Consider the following 26,797-nt stretch of genomic DNA (forward strand, 5'->3'; position numbering starts at 1 on the left):
ATGCTGAAACAGCTTCCCGGCTCGCCGCCCCCGCCCCGTCCCCAGCACCCGCCACCCCCCCCCCGCCCCCGCCACTGCCACCGGATTCGAGCAAGCGGCTAAATGTTAGCAAATACTGTGTGTGGCGTGGGGGGCACAAGGTGGGAAAGGCGAGACGGCGCGCGGAGACCCCCCGCCCGGCGGCCCCCGGCAGAAAGGGCCGCGGGGGGCGGGGAGGGGGCGGCCGGGGTTCGCCGGAGCTCGCTCGCCTGGGCGCCTCCCAGGAAGGCGGGGAGGGGAGCGCCTGTTTACCCAGGAGGGCTGTGCTGATAGCACGTTCCTCGAGTTTACTTTGCTTTCCTTGAGTTTATTGTAAAGGGGTAAAGTTTTCGGATCTGTCACGTGACCCTGACAGGTCCTGCCTATGGCGCGGCAGACCACCCACGCCGAGGGCCATGGAACTGCTTAATAGAAACAGGCTTGTAATTGTGAGTCCGCGCTGCACTCCGCCGAAAGCCTCCGGCGGCCCAGCGCGCCGGGGTTTTTACACTTTCCGTTCCTTTTGTAAAGACGGAGGAGGAGGAGGAGGAGAAGACGAAGACGAAGACGAAGGAAAAGACGACCACAGGGAAGACAAAGAGACCCGCAGCGACAAGGCTAGGGAGAGACGAGGGCAGACGGGGAGAAGACGGAGGAGCGGAGGACCAGGACAGGGGGGCACGGGGGAAAAGGAATTGATGTGAAATCCAAGCCCAGCGTCCGCGCCATCGGCACCCGCGCTCCGGGCAGGGCTTGACGGCCCGCTATGGTGAGTGCAGCCGGCGCGGCCGCCGCCGCCACCTGGCCTTCGCGCGGCGTGCGCCCCGGGGCCGCGGGGTGGCGGGGCCGGGCGAGGAGCGCCGGGCCGGAGGGGCGGGCGGCGCGCCGGGGCCGCGGGGCTGGGTGGGCTGCGCCGCCGGGGCGCGGGAGCGCCGGCCCCGCTCTGCACGCTCGCTCGCGCGCTCCGGGCCCCCGCCCCCCGAGGCCGGCCCCGCGGGGCCGAGAGGGGGCTGGCTGCGGCGGGCCGGCCGCGGAACGGCTCCGGGAGGAATTCTCACGGAGGGGGTCGCCTGGGATCCCATTTTCACGCTTGAAAGGGTCGCCACCTTGGCTTCCGCTCCTCAGCCTGGTGGTGGCTACTGCCTCGCCGGTGGCGGCGGAGCTGGGATGGAAGGGCTGGTGCGGAGAGTGACAGCGCCGGGGGGAGGGTGCGGGCTGGGAGCGCGCGCAGCGGAGCGAGCTCTCTCGGCTCGGTGGAGCTCGGGGAGACCTGCCGGAGGGCAGGGGCGCACGCTCTCGCCCCCACCCCCGGCGCTCTCGGCACCCGGCCCGGACGCCTGGGTGAGTGAGACACCCAGGGCTAGGAGAGGAGCACCTCGCCCAAACTCGGAGCTCGAACATCTCCCTGCCCGCCGCCATTGGTGGGAAAAAGGGCCAGAGGGGCTTTTCCGAGTTCAGGAAGGGGCCACCGCTAGGAGAAAGGTATGTGTTGACTCTTGCGCCCACGGGATCGGGCGTTCTGGTGCCTGCCACCCATTAAAGAGGTGGGCGGCCAGCCCAGTGCTGAGAGGGTTGAGTGTGGCCTCAGGGGAGGCCTGAGGTGGGCCAGACTGATTCAAACCCTTTAGACCCAGTGCCCACACTGGGCCCACGGGACCTCCAGGGACTGTACCTCTGGGGGTGACATATGCTGTGTCTCCAGGTTTAAAGTTCCTGTTAAAAATGACTCCTACTGTGTCGATGAGCAATAAGTCCAGAGTTTTCAGATCTCAATTGCCCTCACATAAGAAGAACCATATGGATTGTTGTCTATGGAAGACATCCAGAGACCTGTTTTCCTAGACCTGGGAGAGAAGACAATCCTTTTCCCTTTTTATCCTTCCTTCCTCCCTGAGGAGGGGAAATACATAAATAATAAGGACCCACAGTGGGTGGCTCTAAATATTTAATAAATGGATAACTGAGGTCTTGAACTGCTACAATAGTCTTTTTTCAGCATTCTGTGTATGTTCGATTTTTTTCTTTTTTTTTTTGGCTACAATAGTTCAACATGCAATTAATTGCCTCCACAAAGGAAGACAATGCTTTTTTAACATCCTTTGTTACTATAACCTATTATTCCTGGGTGGTACCTCAGGATAAATTGTGGCCTCAGGTGCTTTGTGGACCCATGTTGTAAAACAAGGGGCTTTCAATTGTGAGTTTGTGTGTGTTCTAGTTGTCAACCCAGCTTCCTCTCACAAGGCTGTAAAATGCCTTTGAGTCCAAGATCTTTTTATGTTAAAATGTTGAATCAAGGTAGACACCAATAGGCCCATTCTCAATTTGGAGTATTAGCTTCATTTCAAACTCATTGTGAGAAGTGTATCTAATTTCTGATTATAATCTAGTCATAATCTAACAAGCTCTTTGAATAGGAGTCAGCACCATTTTGAATTATTCTGTGGAAAAAAAAGACTTTTTACAAATTGTTTTCAACTTTCTACAGATAGAAAATCTGAGGCGGCAAATCAATATAGATTAAAATATCTGTCTTCCTGTTTTTATCCTCATTTCTCTCTCTCTCTCTCTCTCACACACACACCTTTTATTTTCTCCCGCCTCTGCCACAGTGTATAAAGCCCTATTGAGACATGTAGGCGTGATGTGTAAACCGGATTAGCAGTATGAAAGAAAGACACACAATAAGCTGGAATTGTTTTACTTCCCTTTCATTTCTCATGCCTATATCTCTAATAAATTTGTTGCTCCAGCAGTGGGTCAAAGGGATCATGTTGCTCAGCTGCTTTTTCATGCAGGACCCAATGGCAAAGATCACTGAAATGAATGGTGTGCCTTCTGCCAGATGTAAAACTTGATGTAGAGATATTAGATGGGGAGATAGAGATGAGGCCAGAGAGAGACGGAGGAAAAAAAGGTTCAAAGTCTGAGTGTTTCCAGAATACATTTCTATCCATTAAAGTAATGTGGCTAAGAAGACATTCAGAGAAGGGGGGAATCAATATAAGGGTCAATGCTATGTTTTCTTTCAAATTCATTGTAGGCTCTGAACATTTTCTCTGCAGTTGGTGACATTCCCAGCAAGAGAATACCAAGAGCTTTGGCACTGCATGGAATCGAATTCCCTTTTCAAGCTAGTATTTGAACCTGGGGAAATAAATGAGATTTCCAGGACCTTCTCAGGACATCTCCCTCTGCCACTCTTCCCTCCACCCCTTACACCCAAGCTCACTATAAGCTCAAAAATTGCCTGTGCTCCCGGGTTTGTGCTGTAGACCCCTCATTTACTCCTTTGTGGAATTGGGAGCAGCTTCCCATTAAAGGAGATCAGGGGTAATTAGCAGCATTATTTTGACAAGTTGACTAGAGCTGTTCCCTTTCCTCCAGTCCTGGGGAGGGGGGAAACGGGAGGAAACAGAAGGTGGAAGGGGAAAGGGAGGGGAGTCATGCTTAGGGCTTTTACATTCTGTGGCTGCTGAATCTTTTTTTCCTCTTCCTGAAACCTTTTAGACTCATTTTCTACCATCACCTTTTAAGTAAATACAAAAGCTGCCAACGAGAAAATAATAAGGCATTCTTAAGGAGCCAAGAAAATGTGGTGGATGGTGGCATACTGGCTTGAATTGACTCAAGACTCAACTCTTACCCAAGGTACCTGCTTTGAACTGCTCCGGTGCTGGCCCATCACTCACATCCTGTCCTCTGGGCTCCCCATCCATAAATAGAATTCTGCATTAAACCCTCAGTTCCTCTCCCTATCCCACCCAGGAAGACTGGGGGACTCAATGTAATGTTTGCAATTCATTGGATCTGTGGAAAAGAATATTAAACTCAGTAGGCAAAATTATGACATGGCCCAAGGGTCAAATTACTAGAAAACATTTACCCCTTTATTCATTGGTACTCTACAAAAATTAGCTAAATTACATTAAATTTTAAAGATCCTTGTAGTTGGATCTGAGAAACCTGTGAAAAGTTAAATCTCACTGTAGTTTCTCATTACCCCACCAAGTCCAGCCCCACAATTGCTTATCAATGGAATGTCCAAACACAAAGGGCAGATGTTTTATTTCAGCGTCATTTGGATAGTCGGATGCCATTTTCAAGATGTGCGTGGCATGGCCATGAATATTTGAAGTATTGGAGCAGAGAAGGGACAAGATGAGGGAATCGCATTTTAAGAGTTTAAGGAATCAGTTTTGAAAACTGCAGGCTCCAATGAAGTCTTAGATCATGATGGGGAAACCAAAATGACAACTGAGGCATTGAGATGAACTTGACTCAGAAAGGGAGAATGGAACACACAGCTGTTGCCCCAAGGAGGGCCAGCAAATCCTGCTAGTTGAAAGGCCCCAAGCTCTCACTAGTTTGGTAACTCTCAGGAGGGGAGCCACGCTGCAGAAAGGCCATTAAAGGAACTGTCTTCTCAGCAGACACCTTTGCAGGCCTGGCTCCTCCAGCCAGCCTCATTTCAGGTCTGGAGAATCCTTGTGGTTAGTTGAAGTTAACAAACCCGGTGTGGCGCAGCGGTCCCCTGCACAGGGCATGCATATTAAAGCCGACAATGCTTACAAATGTAAATAAGGGCAGATTGATTAGGAACAACATTATCGCTGGGAATGTCGCACTCGCATGCATCAGCAATGAGGCAAATTGGGGGCAGCCTCACCCCTGACCACCCAAGTCGAGCAGGCTTTTACACTGGCTCCTCTTCCCTTTCTTAAAACGTTACAGAAACAAGGCCAATTAGATCCTCAAAGTAATTCATCTCTGTGTATGAAAAAAGCAGACCACAGGGGAAGCCGGGGGTGGGGGGTGGGGAGATTAAGATAGCGCTTGTTAGAGCCCAGGCTGGCGATTGCGTCCTGGAACCGATGGGTAGAATTTACAGGCCGGGACCATTGTCTGAGATGCTGAAAAGTTAACCTATCAAACAGCGGGTGAGGGGGCTCAGGGCTCTGAAAACCCCGGAGATCAGTGTTCAAAACGTTTAGGAATTAAGTCAAACCAAGGGAAATGAGCCCGAGTGGAAGAGGCTTTGCCGTTGAAATGGTGCACATGTGGCAGCAGCCGGACAAGAAGACGTGCAGCTGCGTGCAGTCATAGGGAACCATTATGTGTACATAGCCTATAATTTCATTTTAGAATTCCATAAGCCAACTAGCTATACTGAAATTGCTATAAATAAAAGATTGGGAGGAAAAAAGTAATATTTAGGTCTAAAACATTGTAAAGAAATTTGAAAAGACAAACATAGCAACCTGTCTATTGCCACATGGTTATCTCGTCATAAAGCACCCCTCAGATATAAAAAGACATGTAAAACGAGGGGTGCCACTCCCAAGTCTTTAAAAAGTAATTTCCAGCGGCAAGCACGAAATGGTTTGGCCTGAAACGTCTGCAGAACCATTCAGTAAGAGAAGCTGGAATAATAAGTCACCTATCCTGCTTTATGATATTTATCAAACATAATAAAGATCAGGATATAAAGGCTCAAAGATTAAACTTGGTGTGTGTAGAGCCCAATCTTCCTGCGATATTGTTTATTAATGTAGTGTCATTTTAATTGCACGTTGCTTGTCTTCCCTTCTGGATTTTAGCAGCCCTTCCCAGAGCTGCGACAAAATCACGTGCTTCTTCGGAGTTTTGAGTTTTGAATTTCCGCGCTGGCCGGGTCCTCGGGTCCTCCTCCAGATCTCGTGAACATCCCCAGACACATCTACTCTCTTTGTCTCTCTTTATTCTACAGGATACCCTACTCCACCCGGGGTACCGCACACGTTTTGCCGGCTCGGGACTCAGGGGACAGGGCCTCCCAGTGAAACCAGGAAGGAGAAAAAGCTAGGGGAAGGTGGCGACGCTGGGTAGGGAGGAGAAAGATCCGGGAGGAGGAGAAAGAGGAAGGGGAAAGGAAACGGGAGAGGGAAAGAAGGGGGGAGGGAGGGGGAAACCGCCGGAGAGGAAGGAAGAGGGCGGGAAGGGCTGGCCGACAGGCCCCCCGCGGGAGCCGCGTGGGCCGCCCGGGTGGCCAGCGCGCCCCGCTGCAGTTCCTTTCGGGCCGGGGCCGCAGACGCCGAGCCGCTGAATGGGAAGGGACCCCGTGCGCTCAGCCATTGGTCGGCCGCGGGGAGGCCGCGCAGGCATTGGGCAACGTAAGGGGGCCGGACCGCCTTCAGGAATGTGCTACGGCGCGTCCGGCACGTCCGTCCGCGCCGGCGGAGCGCGCGACTCGCCTCGGCTCCCGGGAGGCCTCGCTGGAGACGCGGAGCCGGCCCGGCGCGAGGCGAGCGCACGGGCTTCCATACCTGCTCTGCCCGGGCCGCGCGGGCGCGGGGAGTCCGGAGCTCCGGCGCGCGCGCGCACAGGCCTCCCAGCCGCCGAGCGCGCGCCGGCCCAGCCCTGAGTCACGTGGCCGCGCGGGCCCCGCCTTCTCCCCGGCTCCTCCCCCATTCCCTCCATCTGGGTTTCTTTCTTTCCTTTCTTTCTTCTTTTTTTTTCAATGAACACACACCGTGTGCATCTTAAAGCCACACTGCCCCATTTCACGGCTTCAGTCGGCTTCTTGCTGCCGCGGTCCTTCTGCAGTTCAACCTCGTTTTTAAAAGAGAAAAAAAGGGGGAAAACAAATACTAAAACAAGGCAGAGTCGAGTGTTTGTGGGTCTGGTCCCTATCTCAGGGAGGAACTTATTAACTTGCAAACATAAGAAAAATAAATTCCACTCTCCAAAAAAAATTATTTTTAAATAAGAAGCGGAGGTGTGTAGGCAGTTTAATTTGTCTCTGGCCCCAGGATCCACCTCAGAGGGTCGCGTGTTTTCTTCCCCAATGGGAAACGAATCCCCGGGATTTCTCGGTGACACTGGCTGCAGTGTCCGGACCAGTCCTTGCAATCAGCGCACAATTTGTTTCGAATGAATCCAACATCAAAGCCTTTATTCTCTTCTACGTCACGCTATTATTAAATATAAGAGCATGCGTACCAGTTTTGGGGGAAAAAGGTTTAAAACAGACTTTAAATAAACAAGGACATGTGGGTAATAATAAAGGGGGGTTCCAAATGAACCCAAAATAGTCAGGAAAACTCTCTTTCTCAAGGAAACAGTTCCGTTTCTCCGAGTTGTTAAAAGGATTCTGTTGTTTGTCTTTTACATATGTCACATTAAAGATTCAAATCAAAACGCCTCTGCCTCCACGAGACTGCTTCGGTGTCTGGATTCCACGTTTATAAAACACTCCTTCAAACCAGGACTGTGCTGCTGTGGGTTTGGGGGCGGGGGGCGCGGGGGCGGGGGGAGAGGGAACGGATTTTAAGAAAGGGTAGCTTTTCCCAAAGTCCTTACTTTCCTCTTTAACTTTCCATTTTGTTTATCTTAATGCGAGGCGTTGTTCCCTGCGAGAGCCTAAGTCTTCTCTTCAGTTATAAAAGAAAAGAAAGGAGGAAAAAAAAATCTGGCACACACTGGCGCGCTATCCACCACCCTGTCATTATTGGTGCAGGCCTGGGAATTCAAGCCGGACCTCCCAGTATTTGCTGCAGCATGAGGCCAAGGTGCCTCTGAAAGGGTTTTCTTTGAGGAATTTCAGAAATTGTTTAAGCGCTTAAAAAAATATTACATTTTCCCCCCGTGTCTATCGCGAGGCAAATGCTCGTGCGTGTTTGTGTGTGATTGTGTGTGTCTGTGTAAGACGCAAAAAGCGTCCTACAAAAAGAACTGTTGAAAAGAAAAGGAATAAGAAGCGGGGGGGCGGGGGGGGAGCATTCCTTAATGGAAGTATTGCATGTGAGAAGGTTGGCGCTTTCGGAGGCTCCCCCCGAAGCCGGGGATGCACACACTGGGGTTGCCTACCTGGGTGGTCTCTCTACTTTGGTGAGCTGTTGCTAAGCAGCTAATAATAGTCATGTTTGCTGAGTAATTTCTGCCCTCCGCGAGCCAATCGCGTCGCAGAAACCCAAGCCATCTGACAGCCCTGGGGGCGGGAGCTCCAGCCTTTTTCTCTTTCGCTCGCTCTCTCCCCTTCCACCCCCTCCCCTCCTCCTCCTCTTTCTCCAAATGGAGAGAGTTCTTTTTTTTCTTCTTCCATCTCATCTATTGAATCAAGGAGCTGCTGCGGCCGCTGCCCGCTGCACACACACACAGCGGAGTGCCCAGGTCCCGGGAGCGAGAGAAGCGCGCTGCACGGGGGCAGAATGGTCCAGCGGGTCGGCGAGGAGCACAAGAAAGCAGAGTCCGGGACCGAGCAGCCACCGAGAACCCAGCAGCCAGAGCCCGAGCAGCCCGAGCAGCAGCTTCAGGAGCCGCCACCGCCAGCAGCAGCCGCCGCGGCAGCAGCGGCGGCGGCGGCGGCTGCCCCAGCCCGGCAGCGCTGAGACCCGCCGGGCATTCACGGACCCCGCGGCGGCGGCTCTGCGCTTGCCCTCCGCGGCCGCTCGGGCGACCCGGGAGGCGCCGAGGGAACCAGCGAGGCCGGCGGGAGCGGCGGGGATTTGCTGGCGCTTTCTGCAGTGAAGGGGTCGCGGCGCGGGGCGGGGGGCGGGTAGGGGGAGTTGGGGACCGCGAGGATTGCCGCGCGAGCGCCCGAAAGACAGGCTGGCTCCGCGCGCCGGCTCTTGCCTTCCGGAGAACTGAATGTGGGCAGCGGCGGCCGCAGAGACCTCGGGACCCCCGCGCAATGTGGCAATGGAAGGCGCAGGGTCTGACTCCCCGGCAGCGGCCGCGGCCGAAGCGGCAGCAGCGCCCGCCGTGTGAGCAGCAGCAGCAGCAGCAGCGGCGGCGGCGGCGGCGGCAGGTCTGTCAACCGGAGCCCCAGCCCCAACAGCCGGCAGCCAGCAGCGTCCTCTCGAGCCGAGCGCCCGGGCGCGCCGGGCGCCCGCAGCGGCTGCAGCAGCGTGCCTGGCCGCCCGGGAAGCCTCGGTTCCCGCGGCGGCGGCGGCGGCGGCAACATGGCCTCGGCTGGTAACGCCGCCGAGCCTCAGGATCGCGGCGGCGGCGGCAGCTGCAGCGGGGCCCCGGGCCGGCCGGCCGGCGGCGGGAGGCGCAGACGGACCGGGGGGCTGCGCCGCAACGCCGCGCTGGACCGGGACTATCTGCACCGGCCCAGCTACTGCGACGCCGCCTTCGCTCTGGAGCAGATTTCCAAGGTGCATTTCAGACTCTCCTCTCCTCCCACTCTCTCTTCCCTCCTCTTCCTCTTTGGGATCGCCCCCGCCACACACACACACGCACGCACGCACGCACTCACACACACACCTCTCCAGGAAAAGCAGCAGACAAGTGGGGATAGAAAAATTCAAACCCTCCCTCCGGTCCTGGAAGGAAAGGACTGTCTGAGGTCCGCAGGGGGTGGAGTGTGTGTGTGTGTGTGTGTGTGTGTGTGTGTGTACACGCGCCGTCCCCGGCGTGCCTTTTCCGGAGCACTGGAAAGCGGTCCACAGTGGACCACCTCGAGGGCGGCCCGCAGCGCGGCACTGCCCGTGCCCCCTGCCCCGGAGCCCCCTCCTCCCGCGCCCCTGCCCCTATTTGCAGCCTACAACCCTGTAATGCTGCCACATTTCTTAACGTCTTGGAGGGGGAGGCGGAGTGGAGGGAGGCGGAGAGAGGATGGGGGGGAGGGAGCCGAAATAAAGGTGGTTTCCTCTTTTGGCAGCCAGTTTTGCTTTTGTTGAGCATGAAATCTCTGCTCCCTTAAAAATTATCCTCGGAAGAGGGCATCTCCCCTCTTCTTTCCCAGTTTTTGAGCCACCTCTTCTCAGTGCCTGGGGGAAAGGGAAAGTTGTAAACAAATTGCCACCTTAAATCCGCGGTGCGGGTCTGCGGAGCGGCCGGGTTCATTGTGTTTACGAGGCTCGCTGAAATGTGTGGAATCCGGGGAAGGCGAGCACCCAGACGGGGGCCCGCCGGGGCCGCGGCCAGCGCCGGGGAAACGCCGCCGCCGGGAGCAGCCAGCGCCTAGCCAGGACCCCCGCCTGCGCCGTCCTGGGCCCTTCCCCTGTGCAGTCGGCTGCTTTTTACGTTTAACCAGAAGGGAAGGGAGAGGAGGGAAAGATCCATGTGGCTGCCCTCTTCCGATCACAAATATTGTCGTAAGTTGCAGATGGCTGCCCCACTTCCTAATTCAGCTCACACAGTGTCTCCCAACGATATGGAAATGCGTCGCGAGTGAGCTCGGGCGGCCGCGCTCACCACGTGGATCCCCACTTACTACCACGCCGGGAGGGGGTCAGGATGAGGGAGCCCGGAATACATTGTTCCCGAAGCGCGCACGTCCTCCAGCCCCCGTCCCCGCCGGGGCACCCCGAGAAGGGGTGACGGATGGGGCAAGAGGACTTGGGAAGGGAGCCGTGGTTTGCCGCTTCTTAAATGTTGGTCTCCATCGCAGGGATTACGCAGCCCCTCCCTTCCCAGGTCGGGTGTGAATATTGCCTGTGTTGAGCGATTTCTCTCCTCTCTGCCTCGGCTTCCCTTTCCCCTTGTTCTTGCAGCCCCTCCGCCCAGCGTCCCCAAGTCACACTCGGGGATGCTGCGCAGGCCGCGCGTGGGTGCGCCCCTCCTGCAGCCGAGGTGCCGCTCCCACGCTGCAGCCCGACTTTGATTTACGACCGGGTCCCCCCCGTGCCGTTCGCCTCCTCTCGGGCCGGCCTGGGTTCCAGCCCGGAGGGCACCCCCACGGCTGTCGCGGGATTCGCGGGCGGGTGCGCGCGAGCGGGCGTGGGCGCGCGGGCCGCGACTCCCCGGCGCTCACTCCTCCCTTCTGCTTCGTCCTCAGGGGAAAGCTACTGGCCGGAAAGCGCCGCTGTGGCTGAGAGCGAAGTTTCAGAGACTCTTATTTAAACTGGGTTGTTACATTCAAAAAAACTGCGGCAAGTTCTTGGTTGTGGGCCTCCTCATATTTGGGGCCTTCGCTGTGGGATTAAAGGCAGCTAATCTCGAGACCAACGTGGAGGAGCTGTGGGTGGAAGGTAAGAGCGCCAGCGCCCGCCGCGGCGCCCTCGCGTCCCCACGCCGGGCCCCCTTCCCTTGCTTCCAACTGATAGAGATATTTGCAGCACACACCTAGAGCCTTTCTGCCGAGAGAGAGCCCCCCGCCCGCACCGGGGGGGACTGTTTATTGTTTGGGCGCCTGGCCGGGAGCCAGGCCCGGCCGACAAAGGCCGCGCTGTAATCGCTCGGGCGCTGCGCCGGGCTAGGTGTCGTGGGCGAGCGCGCGCGGGCGGCGGGGCGCGGGCCTCCCGGGACGGACCCCTCTGCACGGCCCGGGCCCCGGGGCCCGCCATCGCCGCCGCCGCCGCCGCCGCCGCGCCCCGAGACGCGGCCCGAGCAAGGCCTCCGTGCGCCTGGCTCGCGTCCTCGGCTTCCTTCCCTCCCCCACCCCCACCCACCGCGTCCAAAGAGAAAGGAGGGGGCGAGGAAGGCCACCCCTCGGCTGGAGGGAGTGTGAGCGCCCCCGGCGGCCGGCCGCCGCGCTGGGGAGGCGGGGGCGGGCGCGGCGCGGGCTGCGGAGGCGGCGGCGTGTGTGGTCCTGCTTTTGGACAGCTTTCAACTCTGGGGGAAAAAACATTTGTCTCAAGGTACAAAAAAAAGGGGTGGGGGGAAGGGTGGAAAAAAAACAGTAAAGCACAGACTGGAACGCATGTTTGCAAAGTAGATTAATGTTTCCTCGCGGGTGGGGACTTTTTAAAGGGAATTATTCTGGGGGAAGGCTGCGCTTTGCAGGCTGAGAGAAGAAATGTGTTTTAAGAACGGGGGTCTAGAAGGAGGGGCCACAGGATCTCTCCAAGGGGTTCTGCCACTCTTTCATCTACATTCCTCGATTTGGGGGTTCTTGAAGCCTTTTTTAAAAAGCAGTTGTAAATTTGAAATAGACACCCCCCCTCCCGAGACATTTTACGTTCTTTTGGTGATAGTTTTTTGTTTTGGGGGGGTTTTGTTCGGTTGGTTCTTTTTTCTGTTGGTGGTTTTCTCGCTTTGGAAAGTAACAGTCTTGCTATTTGGAAACATTTTAACCCCTAAACACTGCCTTGGACATCTCTCAGAGTGGAATGGGGGGGGGATTGAGGCAATTATGAAGATATTCCAAACCAGGATATCTGGAGCATTCCTAGTGAAAGCCACCTAAGACAAAATTTGGGGGTCTAAAAGTTAAATACATAATTGCGACGGTGCTCCCTCTCAGAATGCTATTGGAAAACTAACCTTGGAGAATATTCCATTAATTTTCCCTTGTTTGTGAAGATTCAGCTTTCAGTGTTTTGCAAGCAAACGGCGGAGTCTTCAGTTGAGAAGTGACAATTAAACTACTAGTCCAAGTAATTAAGACTAGAAAACATTCCTGCCTTAAGTAGCTTGGTAATTAATACAAAAGTGTTCTTCGGATTGAATCCATGGGGTCATTTACCTCAGTTCAGCACTTCAGAGTCATTGGTAAATAAAAGAAGGGTTTTATTGAGCACCTGTGATGTCCTAGCAGAAAGTGTCCTGAGTACTTATAATGTCCCTAGCACTGTGCTGGGCACAGTAAGGGACACTGTGGTATGTAATACACCCTCTGTGCACAAATTCATGCGCTTAAAGCTACCAGAGTTGAATGGACTAGAACTAAATTTGAGCTCATAGTTGAAGTGGGCTGTGATAGTTAAATGGACAAAAAGCCAAAGAAAGAAGTTTCCAGTGAGGTGGTGAGGCAAATTAGGGTGGCCTGGAGAGAGAGAGGAGGAAGGAGGGAGTTCTAGGCAGGAGCTCAGAAAGCAGGTTAAGCAAAGGCTGAAGCTGAGTGGACAGATGGCCGTGGGAGGCCCTCAGGGCCGCCGGCAGAGCCTGCGGTAGCTTGGGTGGGCCCTGGCCAGCAGGCCCGTAGTTTGGAAATGATATGATTGGCTAGACTCCGGGGGGGGGTGGGGCTGCCGTAGGTTCTGAGACAGAGCGAGGGATGAGCAGAGGGGGCTCCCAGCTCTGTCCACATGTTCACTTTCCTCCACTTGGGCCAACAAATTTGTTGGGTGTTGATGATGATGATGGTGAAAGATAATTTTTTGTTGTTTTGAGCAAGAATTTTCAGTAGACCTTTAATAAGTTTAAAGAGAAGTAATGTGACTTATTTTCTTAACATTGTATGTTTTTAGAATCAACTCTGTTTCTGCATTACACAACTCATTTCAAGCCCTGGAAGGAGGAAGAACATGCTTAGTAGCAGTCTCACGGGGCTGCAGCTTAGAGAGAGTGCCCGGGCGTGACACACCTGAGATGAGACTCATGCTGCCTACTTGTGGCCTCTGAGCTATTTTCCCATTTCTGTTTTGTCAGTTTCAATGTGGCTCTTCTTCTTCTGGTTCTTCGGCCAAATATTATTTAGTCAATACTATCGCTTGTTGGACAACTACCATTATGATTTATTATATATTACCACATGCCTTACAACTCAATAAAGAGGCTATTATCTTCATTTTTATAACATGATAGCTTATGTAATATTTTTGTATATGGTAACTGAACTATTGTCTTATATTACACTTGAGAACTATGGATCCTCTGTGTCTCCATGCCTACTTTGCCTATTAGTGACTAAGTCAACTTGATCTCCCGTTGCCTCGACCTTGGTTTGTCATTCATTCGTCCATGCATTCATTGTGTGCTGTATTCTTCCCCTGTAGAAGAAGCAGCAGTTTCATAAATGCAAGTAAACCCAACCAAGGAGGCCTCCGCACCGTTTTGTAATTTTAGTTTAAATTCGAAGTAGAAGTAGTGATGAGGAGATCTTGTTTATGATACAGTGAGCCTAGTGCGCATGTCGGCAGTGAGGAGTGCCAGCATTTGCTTCCAGGAGTGAGAATCCCCTACTCGCCTAGACTGTAGGACAGTAAAGTAAGTAGCAATTTGGAATTTAGGTTACTTTTCCCTTTAATCTCGTAGATAAATTCCTCATCATTATCAGCCAAGAAGTCTGTGAGGTGGTGTTTTCTTAATAGGGACTGTAAATGTTCCGGGCCTGAGCAAGGGGGCCTGCTGCTCTGAATAAACCAAATGAGTGGAGGTCACATATTTCCCAAGTAAAACAGCAACAGAGGAGAGGAGAGCGTGAGATTGTAAGGGAAGAGGAATGCTGAGGGACAGTTTGGAAAAATGCTATTTCTCCTGTGGTTTAGAAAATGACATATGTACGTACACACACACATATATTTGGAGATGTATATCTCCACTGCCTTTGTATTTGTGTGTATGCGTAGACTTTGTTCGTGTTTTCTCATCTGCCAAAATAATGTTATCTTTTTCAATAGCCAGCAAATTAACGGGATTCACTGGCTAGGCTGTATCTTTGGTTTGACTTTTGTGCTTTGTTTAACATGCTGGGGAAATGAGGCTTTATAAAGACCTTTTGAATATGTTGGCCCATCTAAGACCAATGTAATCTCAATAAGGAAGATTCTCTCTTGTGTATTTATGGCATCAGTGATAAGAATTCTTTGATTCTGTTGTTAAAATGTTCAGACAGTGATTGCTTTTTAAGAAACTGTCAATATACATTAGATGCTAGCTTGGCTCTTAGAGCTACAGCATTTGCAAGTCACAAATGTCAAATGTAGCTCCCTTGTGGATGCAGTCATGACATCTGGGGAAGGAATATGTGGAATGATGTAGTGGGCCTCTGCTGTTACTGAAACACATACAGCGGCAGCAGCAAGGTCAGGGAGAGACTAATTGTTGTTTACAAATAAACATATTCACTCAGTGCGTGTTCTCAGTGCCTTCTCTGTGCCAGGTACCACACAGTGTTCCAGAGAGAGGGTGAAAGGCCACAGTCCCTGCCCTCAGGAGACCACCACCCGGCAGACACACAGACCACTAGCAGGATGGCAAAATGGCAGGGACATCTTCCAGGACAGCCCTGAGGGAGGGGCCTGAGCCGGGCACCGGGGCTGGAGAGGTGGGGGTCGTGGGGCATTCCAGGCTGAAGGAACAGCATGGGCACAGGCTCAGAGGACAGGGTGTGGCCTCCAGGAGAACTCTCAGTGCTTGCTTTTGGTTGGGACATCAGGGTTGAGGTGGGAGCCTTGAGGCTGGGAAGATCCAGCTGCATGGCAGGAAGGTCTCCGATGTGTGCAGAGCATTTGGCTGGGGGGCTGCCAGCTCTTTCTATCAGGCGTTCCTTGCCTGTCTTATGATTTGCACTAGTGTCTTTGCCCTTTTTGCCTTTCCTGGTAGAGGGCTTCACCTGGCTCTCACCCTTCTGGGCACAGAAGGGACATGCTTTATTTTTAATCTTGCCCGTTTCTCTGTTGGCTTTTCCTTTCTGCTTAGCACTTTTATCCTCCTGTTTCCCTTAATATCTACCCCCTACTCCAACCCTCTCTCAAACACAAGTTCATTGTCACGATTGTCCAGTGACGGAAGTTCATTTATCTCTTTGAGCTTTTTGTTTTTTTCTCAAAGCTTGCCAGCCCCTGGCCTCCTTTACTGCAAAGGGTAACAGCCTTGAAATGAATCCATATTGCCTTGTGTTTGGTTGTTAACGTCTCTGGAGGCCAGCATCAAGGGAGGAGGTCACAAGTTGTGACTTTGTTTTTTTTTTAAGAGAGAAAAAGAATTTTTTAAAAAATGGCTGCTTGATGTTTGTAAGTGCTCTCAAATTTGTGCCTTGCTAGCTATTATGCCTTCAGTGCTCTTGGCTTGAATTCGGGCAGTTGAATCAGGAGATGATTGAGCCTCACCCCCACTTCCGTTTAGTGCAGGGTTTCTCACTGTTGACATTTGGGACTGGATAATTCTCTGTTGTTGGGGACTGTCCTGTGCATTGAAGGATGTTTAGCAGCATCCCTGGCCTCTACCCACTAGATGCCAGTAGCACCCTCTCAGTTGTGACAATCAAAATGTTTCTAGTCATTGCCAAAGGTGGGGGGCGGGGGGCGGGGAGGGGCGGATGCTCAAAATCACCCCAAGTGAGAAGCACTGGTTTAGATGATAGACTCCAGTAGGAAGACCCGTGCTGTACAGGTGGAAGGCTTTTATGGTGATGCAGTTGTGGCTGCAAATGCATTGAGTGTTATTCTTTAAGGTAACTCTCGCCCCATCCCCATATTTACTGACCCAGGTAACCATTTTTTTATGCTAATAATTTAAATTTTTAGTTTTTCTTAGAATTACATTAAATATCAAATAAAAGACATCATGACAAGTTGAGATGGGGAGAGAGGGTAAGGGCAGGCCATGGAAGAAAGAAAAAGCTTTATAGTCAAATGCTTTTTTTTTTCTTTCAGGTAACTTAATTTTGCAGATAGATGTTGTTGCATCTCAACCACAGTAGGCTGAAGGTTTTTTAGCATGAAGGTGACTTTGTAAAAAGCAATGAAAGACACCTCTGGACTTTGTTCATATTGAAATAGCAGCTCCTTTCGGAAGCCCGTGGAGCACATTAGCTCCTTGGTGGTCTGGTTCTCCAGATGTCCCTGTCTCTTCCCCAGGTGCCCTTATGCAGCAGAACCAAAGGGACAGCGAGGGGCTGAGGCATGTCAGCCAGAACTGGTATGGGGTCTACTTTTACTGCCCCTTTCCACAGTTATCAGCCAGTTTCTGCTCTCTGAGGCTGTCAGTTTCGGTGCATTTCACAAGGGACAGAGAGCCAGAATGAAATGCAGCTCCTTTCTGCTCCTTGGTCCCCTCTGTACTTGTAAGAATGAAGAATGTATTTATTAGATAGGTATTGATTAGAGTCCAACAGTGGGCACACACATCCAGGTGGAAGCACTTACGCTAATTCTTCATATCTGGAGAAAAGAGATTGAAAAATTAACACCCAATAATGATTGCTTTAAAAATAACAGATAGCCTCAGATGCCTTCTACCCCGGGCTGCTGACCCTGTGAATCCTCTGTGTCTCTGCTGCCTGCCAGTCTTGACCCTCCAACAAGCTGAGAAGCCAGGTTGGGTGATGGTGTGTTTCAGATACACGAGCCCTGCTCACAGGCTCCAGAAGATGACAGCTTCCAGATGTATGAGCCGCCAGGTCTGTTTGTTTGGAGTATGCGCCACAGCTGATGGCGAGATTAACGCTGGCTGGACAAGCGATGGGAGATTTGTCTGGTTTCCACAATGCCATGTTTATATTTCGTTGGGATTTCTCTTTCAAAGCTGACCTTCCGGTGACCTCCAGAGCTCTGTCCACTTGGACTGAGCTGTAACTTGTCCGTCCTCCTTCTCCTGTTGGGGGGTCACAATTCTGCAACAGAAGGGGCTGCTTTCGCAGCTTCCCCCTACTTCGTCCATGCCAGCTGTCCACCCAGATTTAGCCCCTGCAGAGTAGTCTGGTCTGTGGGGGTGGGGGTGGGGTATATGATTTAAACATTTTTTTTGGCTTCTAAAACAAATATGGAAATTAAAAAAAAATTATTTTAAAGGAGACCAGATTTAATAGAGGCCATTTTGCATAAATATAATGTTTTAACTTGGCACTATTTTGAAAAAAAAGTTGAGGGAATTCCTGCTATGTGAGACAGCCCTAAGTAATCGCCATACCCGTATGATTCTGTTATTTTATGCTGTCATCTCCTTTGCCCCTCACTGGTCCCCAGAACCTCTTCTCCATCCTCCTTCCTCCCTCCTCCCTCTGTCTCTTTGCTCATCCTCACCCCCTCCCCCCACCTCCCCCTCCCCTCCTTCCACCCACCTCCTCCTAAACTGCCCAAATCCTTTCCTCCCAGTGGATCTCTGGAGTTACTAGTGTGAAATCTGAAATGGTAGTAAATCTGGTTAATCACAGACTGACAGGAGGGAATTAGAAAATGTATTATTTCAAACCAGCTGTGGGAGATACTAGAGGCAGACCTGTCATTTGCATCCTTGGGGTTCTCATCTTGGTTCCAAGACCGTCCTCTTTGATAGGGTCTTGTCAGCAGAAGATGTGCTTTCCCTATGGAAGTTACTGGCGTTTTTATGGACTTCTGAGGTAACTGTAGAACCCATGGACAAGTGGAGTATGAAGCAAAGTTTGGGCCCCCGTGCTTAATGTGCTGTATGAGGTGTGGAAGAATTGGGCCCCACGGCGTTTCTGAGATGGTAAGCGAAACATAAACCAGGACATCCCAGCCCAGGCCCTACTTTAGGCTCTCCCTGGGTGGAACTCCCACCAAAGCCAAAAGGAACATGGAACTTGGATAGAGATGGAAGAGGACAGATTTCCTTATCCAAATTTTGGCCAACTCTGCAGCGTTAGCTGGCCCATGCAAAGGAGAGGCCGGGAGCAGGAGGCTTTGCTGCTGGCGCTTCAGAGGAGGCACGGGGATTTTCTCAGTGGGAACCTTCCTTGACTACACAGATATCGTCAGGGTCACCAAAATAGAAACAGTTTTGTTACTTGTTCTTTGCTTCCAAACTCTGAGTTTGAGTGCTTTATGATAATACTTACGAGATTCTTTTACTCTTAAATTGGGTTTGGAGTTGTTTTTTTCTTTGCATTGCAATCTTAGTTTTCCTACATGTATCTTCAGATTTGACAGAAGTAATTAGCCTTCCAAAACAGTAGAATGCTGCCACTGAGAAACTGGTGAACGGTTGTGAAGGTTTTTAGGAGTTTGGTTTGCGGAAAGGTACATGCTGTCTTCGATCCCCTGGCTGTTCCATTGTATTTGGTTTAGAGCATAGCTGGGAAAACAGCGTTCGTGTGTTAGGGAAACTGCGTCATTGGTGGGCAGTCAGGTACCTGCTCAGGAACGACATATTTGTTGTCAGAGAGATTTATAATGTGGAGGAGGTGTAGGACCTTATTTCTAATTCAGAAACCCACGCGCAAGTTGGCCCAAATAGTCCACACTGCATGTGGGTCCCCAAATACCACTGACTGTGAAGGCGAGGCTAGTGAGAAGCAAGTCTCCATACAACAGCACAGGCTTTATTTATTATTGTTAGGACCAATGAGAAGAAACAGTGGACTTCCTCAAATTATCAACCAAGATAGTTTTCAGCTATTGATGAAACATGGACAGAAGTAAGCAAAAGGAGCTGGAAGTGGACTCTGTTAAGTTGATGTGCAAGATTTTTTTCCCCTTAAATTATTGCTTAAGGGCTTCTGGCCCCTAGCTCAGGAATCCTGCCCAAAAATGCCAGATGTATTACACAGTCAAGTACTGCAATGTAAACAGCGTTCTGTGCCATGAGGCAGGGTGGTCCATCTCCCATTTCAGAAGAGTGGGGAGCTGGAAAGGGCAGGAGAGGGGTAAGCCCTCTGCTCGCCAGTGAGCACAATCCTGGTCGGGTCGTTCGTGTTTTTGGCCGCACAGTCAAGATTTGGAACTACAGAAACCCAGATGAATTAATGCTTTGGACGGGCAAAGAAAAGCAACTTGAATTGGGATGCCAAAGAGAGCAAGATGTGGCTTGGATAATGTTGCTTCATTGGGTCAGAGAAGTTTATAAAATGTAGAACAGAAGGAGGGGGGAGCTGATAGGAAGAAAGCTATTGTCTTCATAGCAGCATCTGTGAGCATCACGCTTTTCTTCTGCTGTGAGCTAAATTGAAAGGTGAGCAAAGCAAGACAAGGACAGGCCAGCTTCCTTCCCCACCCCTCCTGTGTCTGGGAAAGCCTGCTGGGTTGGCACACCTTCTGTGTGTAAACCCAGGAGTTTTCACAAAGCTGCTCTGATGTTTTGTAGCACTGGGGGTAGCCCAAGAAATGTTGCAAAATAAATAGCATTCCAGTTTGCTCCCAGTTTCTAAATTTGAGCGAAGATTTAGTCTACTAATGATGATCATTGGAGGTGAGAAAGGAACTGGGCACTTGGGCCACCCCTCCAGTAGGACATGTTTCACAGTGCTGCGGGACCTTCTCTGTGCATTCAGATATACTAGCACCAAGCGTCCCTTAGACTGAGTCAATTCAGGGTTTTTAAAAATTAATATGAAGGTATTCTGTGAGTTAGGAGGAAATGGAGTTTTAGTTTGAATTTGGGGAATTGTTAAAACAACCTGCAATAATATTACCCCAACTTAAGAAATCCATTTTATAGAGAGATCCAAGAAAATTGCTTTAAGAAACAGTGATGATAAAAACAGGAATTTTGAGATTAAAGAAAATGTAGGCTTCTTGATGGTCTCTCTCCCTCCCCCACCACTTTTCTTTCTTTTTGAATTCTCTCATCTTCCCCACCCCCATCCCCTGATTTCCTTCGCTCCTTTAGTGGGGAAACCGGAAAACCTCACAAAATAGATGTAAATATCTCACAGTGTCATCTTAAACGAAAGGTTTCTAAGAGAGAAAGTGACAGAAGGATTTTCCCTACCTGCCTAAGAAATTATTTCTTTCCTCTTACCTGATTTTTCCCCCATGAGGTTTATACGTTGTTGCAATAATTAGAAAAATGATAAATATGATATCCTCATTTTAGTCCACACATGATCCAGAAAAAAAAACTTTCACACGTTTAATACCTTGCTTAATTGCAAACAAAGGCTGCAATTTGAGAGAATTGGGATTAGGGCTAAATATCTATTAACTGCTCTTTCTAGAGATTTGAGGAATAGGATGACCCTTTTTTTTTCCTTTTTTTTTTTTTTTAAATAGGCTACAGTTTCACATGGCTCCCAAAAGAAATCTCTCTCCCTTTTTGTTTCCCACACCAATTGATTTATCATTTTGCTTGCAAGCAGATCCAGAATGTTAGGGCAAGAACACACTCACTTTTTTCTCGTAACTTTTTTGTTGCGGACCGAAACCAGTTGACTTGAATAAATTTTTCTGAGGCCTGAATGTAGCCAGCAACGTGGAAAAATCTTGCCATTCAGGGCTGTCTGAATGTACATTTCAGCCACACAGTAAGCTGCATTGGTAGGCAGTGGACTGCTAAATACCACCATTTTTCGCAGCAGCGAGTTAGACAGGCGATTAGCATAATTAGCACTGAGCAGCTATACATATGGTAATGCTGAGTGTGTAAATGCCAGCTGCGGTGTAAAATTTATGTCAGGGGTCGGCAGGGCTGTGCGAAAGTATTGTGTTCCAGCTACAGGTCAGGGCCGCCAAAGCTTACCTCCTTTTCTCTTGTTGGTGAATACGCCAACAGAAGAGAAAGACAGAAATATAACAGATACGGCTTTGATGGAACAGCCCAGTTCTGTGCAAGAGGGACCATTCTGTAAGACACACACACGCACACTCATACACACTTACAGAAATCCCATTACTTTCTCTGCAAATTGTGTTTACTTCATGCAGGGTCCGCATGAGCAGCGGCCAGGATAGGGGGTTTGGGTGGGTGAACAGGCCAAATGATTTCCTAGGAGGAAAACTCAGTCACTGAACTTTTAGCAGGAGTTAAGAGTTGTGCTTCTGTTTTTCTCCCCATCCTCTTGCCCCCCCCCCATTCCTTCCACTACTCCTGCCCACATTGTTTTCCTTCAAATTAAAGGGGGAATCCCCGCTGGAGGGGATGGTGTTTTTCCTTTAGAAGAATGGGAATTAATCATGATGGAGGTGTTAGCACTGAACGTTATGTAAGGTTCCAGCAGTGCGACTCTTCCCTAACTGCTTGACTGGTTTTAGCGAAGGGCTAGAAGTTTCTTTGTGTGTTGTGGCAGCTGTGCTCATCATTCCATGTACTGCCACTGTCAGACCCATTAAGTTCTTTATAGATAAGAAAACAGTCACATACTCTCGTTGGAAAGGAGGACAGTCTTGAATGGCTCATGCCCTTAGAAATGCACAGTGGGGGAATTTATCGCTATGATGAGTGCATGCGTTTTGCACAGGAAGCATTTTTTCTGCCTTCCCCCCCTTTTTCAGTTGGTGGCTATAAGGAGTGGTTGGTGGTGACAGAATATAATTCACACCACGCTGACCTGGTGATGAAACTTCCTCATGGCACCAGGGGGTCCTTATGCACCGGCCCCTAATCCAGCTAATCCTGATGGCAACAAAATCATGAAAGTGGCCCCCAGTGACGGGCGTCTCCCCACACAGATGCAGAGGGAAGTTTCGGTGCGGGAGATAAATGGGGCCAGCGTGGTGTTCCACGGGGCCAGGGAGCCTGTGTGGGAAGGTGGAACTCGCATTGTCTTCTCGCCCATGCGTGCTGGAGTAGGAGGCCAGTGAAAAGAGGCCTGGGCTGGATAATGGCAAGAAGACCGTTGAGAGCAGAGGGGTGATGTCAGCCCACAGAAGCTGGGAGAAGGGAACTGGGGTTAATGTTATGCAACAGCCTGAACGCCGTGTAAGCACTTGGGTTTTGTTGTTGTGTAAGCACTTGGGTTTTGTTGTTGTTACTTAGTTTTCTGTTTTTATTTTTTTCATGAAGACTTTGGGAGGCCCTAACTAAGCACTCAGAACTTGATAAACAGCGTGCTCCGTTTGGTCCCTGAGTTCTGCTTCTTGGTCCAGCATTGCCTCTGAGCAAGCATGCTGCTCTGTGTCGACCCTCCCAGGCCCGCTCAGCTCCTGCGGGAGGTCAGGGCTTGGGTCTGCATCTGCTTGCTGGTAGTACTTGAGCATGCCAGGGAAATCACGTTAGGACCTGGGACAGTTCACCGCTGGGCACGTTCGCAATTAGGGATAGAGCAGAGCTCCACTCTGCTGCACCCTGCCAGAAGCCAGGCACATCCTTGGGCCTGCAGGCTGTGACTTTGCTTGGCCTGTCTCTGGTGGGGTTGACTGCAGCCCTCATTTGCCACAGCACCCAGTGACCAATGAAGAATGCCCTCCCAATGGACGCACTGTCGTCTTGGGAGCTGTGGCTCTGTAAGGAATACCAGGTCGGGGAGCTGTGGCAGGCAGCAGGCCCAGGGCGGGCAGAGTGCTGGGTGACCTGATTGTGTCCGACAGGGCAAGCGGGCGGCTTCAGGGAAAGCCATTCAGAGGAAGCAGCCTGGGCAGGAACAGATGGCACCACAAACAGCTGGTATGGGGCTTGCAGCAGGCGCACGCTCGAAGCCTCCTGCTCCTCCTACGTTCGGCCCTCCTCGTGTCTCTGGAGAGGTGCAGGGATGTGTCCTGCTCTGGTCTTGTTTCTGTGGTTTTCATCTCCCTGGGCTCACTTCATGAAGGCACATTCTCTTTGGGCCATCTCATTCTCGAATTCTCCCGTGGCAACACCCAAGGGCATGGTCCCTCCAGGAGAAAAACAGCCCAGAAGCTGAAGCAGCAGTTGGCTCATCATGAATAAAAGAGATGCGTGGAAGAGTGACTAAAAGTTACAGCCCAGGTCTTTGCAGACAGTTGCCCAAATCACTGAATCTTCCTTTTTATCAGTTTGGAAAATGAGCTGCTCTTAATAATTTTGCGGTTACATCCTTTGAGAGATTTGTACTTTTCAGCCTCACAATAACTAATCGCAACATTGAAAGAAAGACTTGAAGCAACTATAGGGGGAAAACTCTCTGGAGGCTGAGAGAGTTCACTGGGCTAGGCCAGTGCAGGTGCTTGCTTGTGTAGACACAGACGCCATTTTCCTAATTGGGCTCTGAGTGGGTGCTTTTCAGGCTGAAAGGGTCGTTTGTTTTGACTGATTGACTTTCTGAGGCTTTGGGGAGAATTAATATCTTATTCAGATGATTGTCTGTTCCCAAGGCTCTGTATTGAGGCTGTTCATTCGTTTCTTCATCTGTTACGCTGCATGCGCGTTGAGCGCCCGGTGCGCTGAGGTGAGTGGGCAGCAGACAGTGCCTCCCTCAAACGACGTGGAATCTAGCGGGGAGAATCTTCGCTTGGTCCCTCAGATCGTCCTTATGTGGATCTCAATAAGCCTTTGCTAAAAGTGTTTTGCATGAATGCCACAGTCACCTGTTAAGCTCTGTGCGAAAGGCCGTGCTGAGGAAGGATGCAGCAGGAGAGCATCGTGAGGGGGACGTCTGTCTTCCATGGACTGGAACAGCATTGACCCAGAGCTGTGGGCCCCTGGGCGGAATGGTTTGCCACCTGTACTGGCCCTTCTTCACCTTAGAAGACTGTGCTTGGTTTGATTGGTGAGGAAAGGATCAGCAGAGCTTGCTCAGGAACTTCTTTGCAGCAGCGATGCTCTTCACGCTGCCTCCTTCAGAGAATGGGGGGAAGCCTCAGGTTTCTGGAGAACAGGATGGCAAAATTTGCAGGTACTGAGGCTTCGGGCCGCCTGTTCTCTGTGCATCCTCGTCTCTCCACCCTTTCTAAGACAGGCCTTCTGGGACCAGGAGGAAAATGGCCTGTCCACTGCCACCCATGGGGCTTTGCTGAAAAAAACTATCTTCTCAGTGGCAGTGAAAAATCTGGGAGGCAATGTTATTGTTCTTTAAATAGAAATATCAGCTCTTTGTCCTGTGTAATACTTCTGTGCATGCTAAAGGCTCTAGCCATGAGCTTACTATAGTCTGGGGTGTGGAGTTTGGCCCTCTCAGACTCCTGTCCCTGGCTGGCGCTCAGGAGCCACGAAGCTCTCAGGGCAGTGGACTCGGTTAAAGGTTCGGTTCTGCCTGCTGTCCGCTGGGTGACTGCAGAGGGTTCCTGGACCCAATTCCATTGTGTGTGTGGACGCCTCCCCACACCAACCAGCAGTCCTCGGACACCAGCACTGTCTGCCTGGAGATGGAATCATATTCCACAGGTTAAGGATTCAGTCCTACAAGACTGCCCCCCACTTGAGATGCCGCTTGCAAGCCCAGGTTGTTACCCATGTTTCTGACCACCTGGCTGTAAATCGGAGGTTCCTGTGACCCCTCCTCGGGTCGATTAATTTGCTAGAATGGCTCACAGAACTCAAGAAAACCCCTTTCCTCACTAGATTACCAATTTATTACGAAGGATATTGAGGATAGGAATCAACAGCTAGATGAAAAGATACATGGGGCGAGGTCCTGAGCAAAATAGCTCCTCTCCTCATGGACCGTGAGCCCAGCACAGCAGCACGTGGACGTGTCTGGTTCCCCAACATGGAAGCGCTCCAAAAAGCATCAAGGAGCTGTCCTTTTGGGTTTTTATGGAGGCTTCATTACTAAGTCATAAGATTGACTAAGTCATTGGTCATTGGCAGTAGTTTCAACCTCAAGCCCCCTTCCTCCCCAGAAATCCAGGGGCGGGCCTGAAAGTTCCAATCCTCTCATCACATGACTAGTTCTCCTGGCAACCAGCCCCTACCCTTGAATGGCACCCAAAAGTCACCTTCCTTAAGGGAAACTCCCATTTCACCCTTCTGGCTCTAAAGTGTTTTTTCAGTAACTGAGGAGAAGAAAACAAATATTGTAACAAAAGATGCTCCCATTGTTCTTATCACTCAGGAAATTCCAAGGGTTTTGGGAACTGTAAGCCAGGAACTGTGGACAAAGGCCAAATATATCTGAGAAATATATTTGGGTTGTCTGATTGACCAAGTATATAATATTTCTTATAAATCACAATATCGCAGTGATCTTGGGCAAGTCACCCTACCTCTGCAGCTACGTTTCCTGCTCTGTAAAGTAAGGGTGATGATACATGCCCGGCGAGAGATAAGTGGGTGGATGCCTGCTCAGCTCCTGGTTTAGGGTCTGGGAAATTTCGCATACATTGTCAGTCCTCACACCATCCTACGAGGTTAGTAGTAGCATTTTTATCCTATTTTACAGAGAAGGTTACTGCAATCACCTGTATCAGGGGATGTCCCAAATCTCAGTGCTTCAAGTGGAAGTCCTGGGACATGGGACCCGGGTCTTCTGATCCCTTTTCTCATTGCTGTCGAGCCCAGCTCGCCCCATCTTGATGGGAGAGCGGCGCTCATTCAAACATTTATAAATAAGTAAATAATGAGTGTGAAAGGGCTTTGCAAATGGAAAGCAGCTCACAAGTATAAAACGTTATTTTGTATCCCAGGATCCTGAGATAACATTTTTCCTGAGTCTTGATCAAAGAGGTTTTTGTTGTTATTCAAGTTGTGTTTGGGAGAAGGGAAAAAATAAAAAATATGAGGACATCAGAATGTGATACAGTTGCATGTTGGTTTTGGATTGAGCTTGTTTTTAATTTAGATCTCTACCAAGTAGCTTTCATATTTATTTTTCTCTTTTTGTCACACGGAAGTCTTTAATTATACATGTTCATTGAAGAAAATTAAGAAATAGAGATAAATCAAAAAAAGGGAAATGAGTGAATATTAGCCATAAGCCAGCACAGAGCAATAAGGGCTGTTCACATGGCTGTCAGTTTACCTACATCTGCGTCACAAATACTGGATCTTATGGTTCATTCTGCTCAGCAGTCAGAAATAACTATGCAGTATTTCATGAACATCTGATTATTTTTAAAATAATCTTGAAAATGGGAAAGAGAAGGGAGGAAACTATTTTCTTCAGACCGCGCCTGTAATTTCAGTCGCGTGAATGGCTTCTGGGGGCTTCCTCAGAGCACAGCTTCACACTGGCCATGAGAAGAAGCCAGCAAGATAAGGAACAGCTCTGAGCCTCATGTCACTCAGCTGTCGTTTAGGAAAGGCATTGGCTAGGGTAGCAAAAGTCAGGCGAGTCTGTGAAATTGCTCTGTGGAGAGGGGTTTCTGTGTCTGGTGGCTGGTCCACAGCACCTCGGGTGAGTACTGATGTAAGACTGCATGAGTGCCGTGCAGTTTATGACCCAGGTATACCCGAGAAGGAGCTAAGTCTGCCAGTGCACCCACGTCAGTGACATCATTACGGTCTCACCGAGCTCCTGCCAGGCTTGTGTTCTTTCTCTCCCGGCAACCAGCCAAACCTGAGGGCTTTGCAGTTACCGGTTCCCCTGCCTAGAACACTGTTCCCCCAGCTCTTCAAAGTCAGCGTAAACATGACTTCCTTTTAGGTCTTTCCGGGCCACTCCGTTTGAGGTGGC

At 50.6% G+C, this 26,797-nt stretch overlaps 1 protein-coding gene across 5 annotated transcripts in view; it reads left to right on the forward strand.

Annotated features, from left to right (window-relative positions):
- The first annotated feature begins 225 nt into the window (after positions 1-225).
- The window catches only part of PTCH1 (patched 1), a 69,837-nt gene continuing 43,265 nt past the window's right edge, over positions 226-26,797 (forward strand). For 2 of the 5 annotated variants that reach the window (XM_023627016.2, XM_023627017.2), the window contains exons 1-2: positions 8,960-9,158; positions 10,784-10,976. In XM_023627016.2, the coding sequence (XP_023482784.1) occupies positions 8,961-9,158; positions 10,784-10,976 (391 nt within the window). In that variant the 5' untranslated portion in view covers position 8,960. Of the gene's footprint in view, positions 788-8,959; positions 9,159-9,653; positions 10,101-10,783; positions 10,977-26,797 lie in introns of those variants that run through there. The other 3 variants (XM_023627018.2, XM_023627020.2, XM_070248071.1) reach the window with 3 other exon arrangements.

Source organism: Equus caballus, chromosome 23 (assembly GCF_041296265.1).
Source record: "Equus caballus isolate H_3958 breed thoroughbred chromosome 23, TB-T2T, whole genome shotgun sequence".
In the NCBI taxonomy this organism is placed as follows: domain Eukaryota; kingdom Metazoa; phylum Chordata; class Mammalia; order Perissodactyla; family Equidae; genus Equus; species Equus caballus.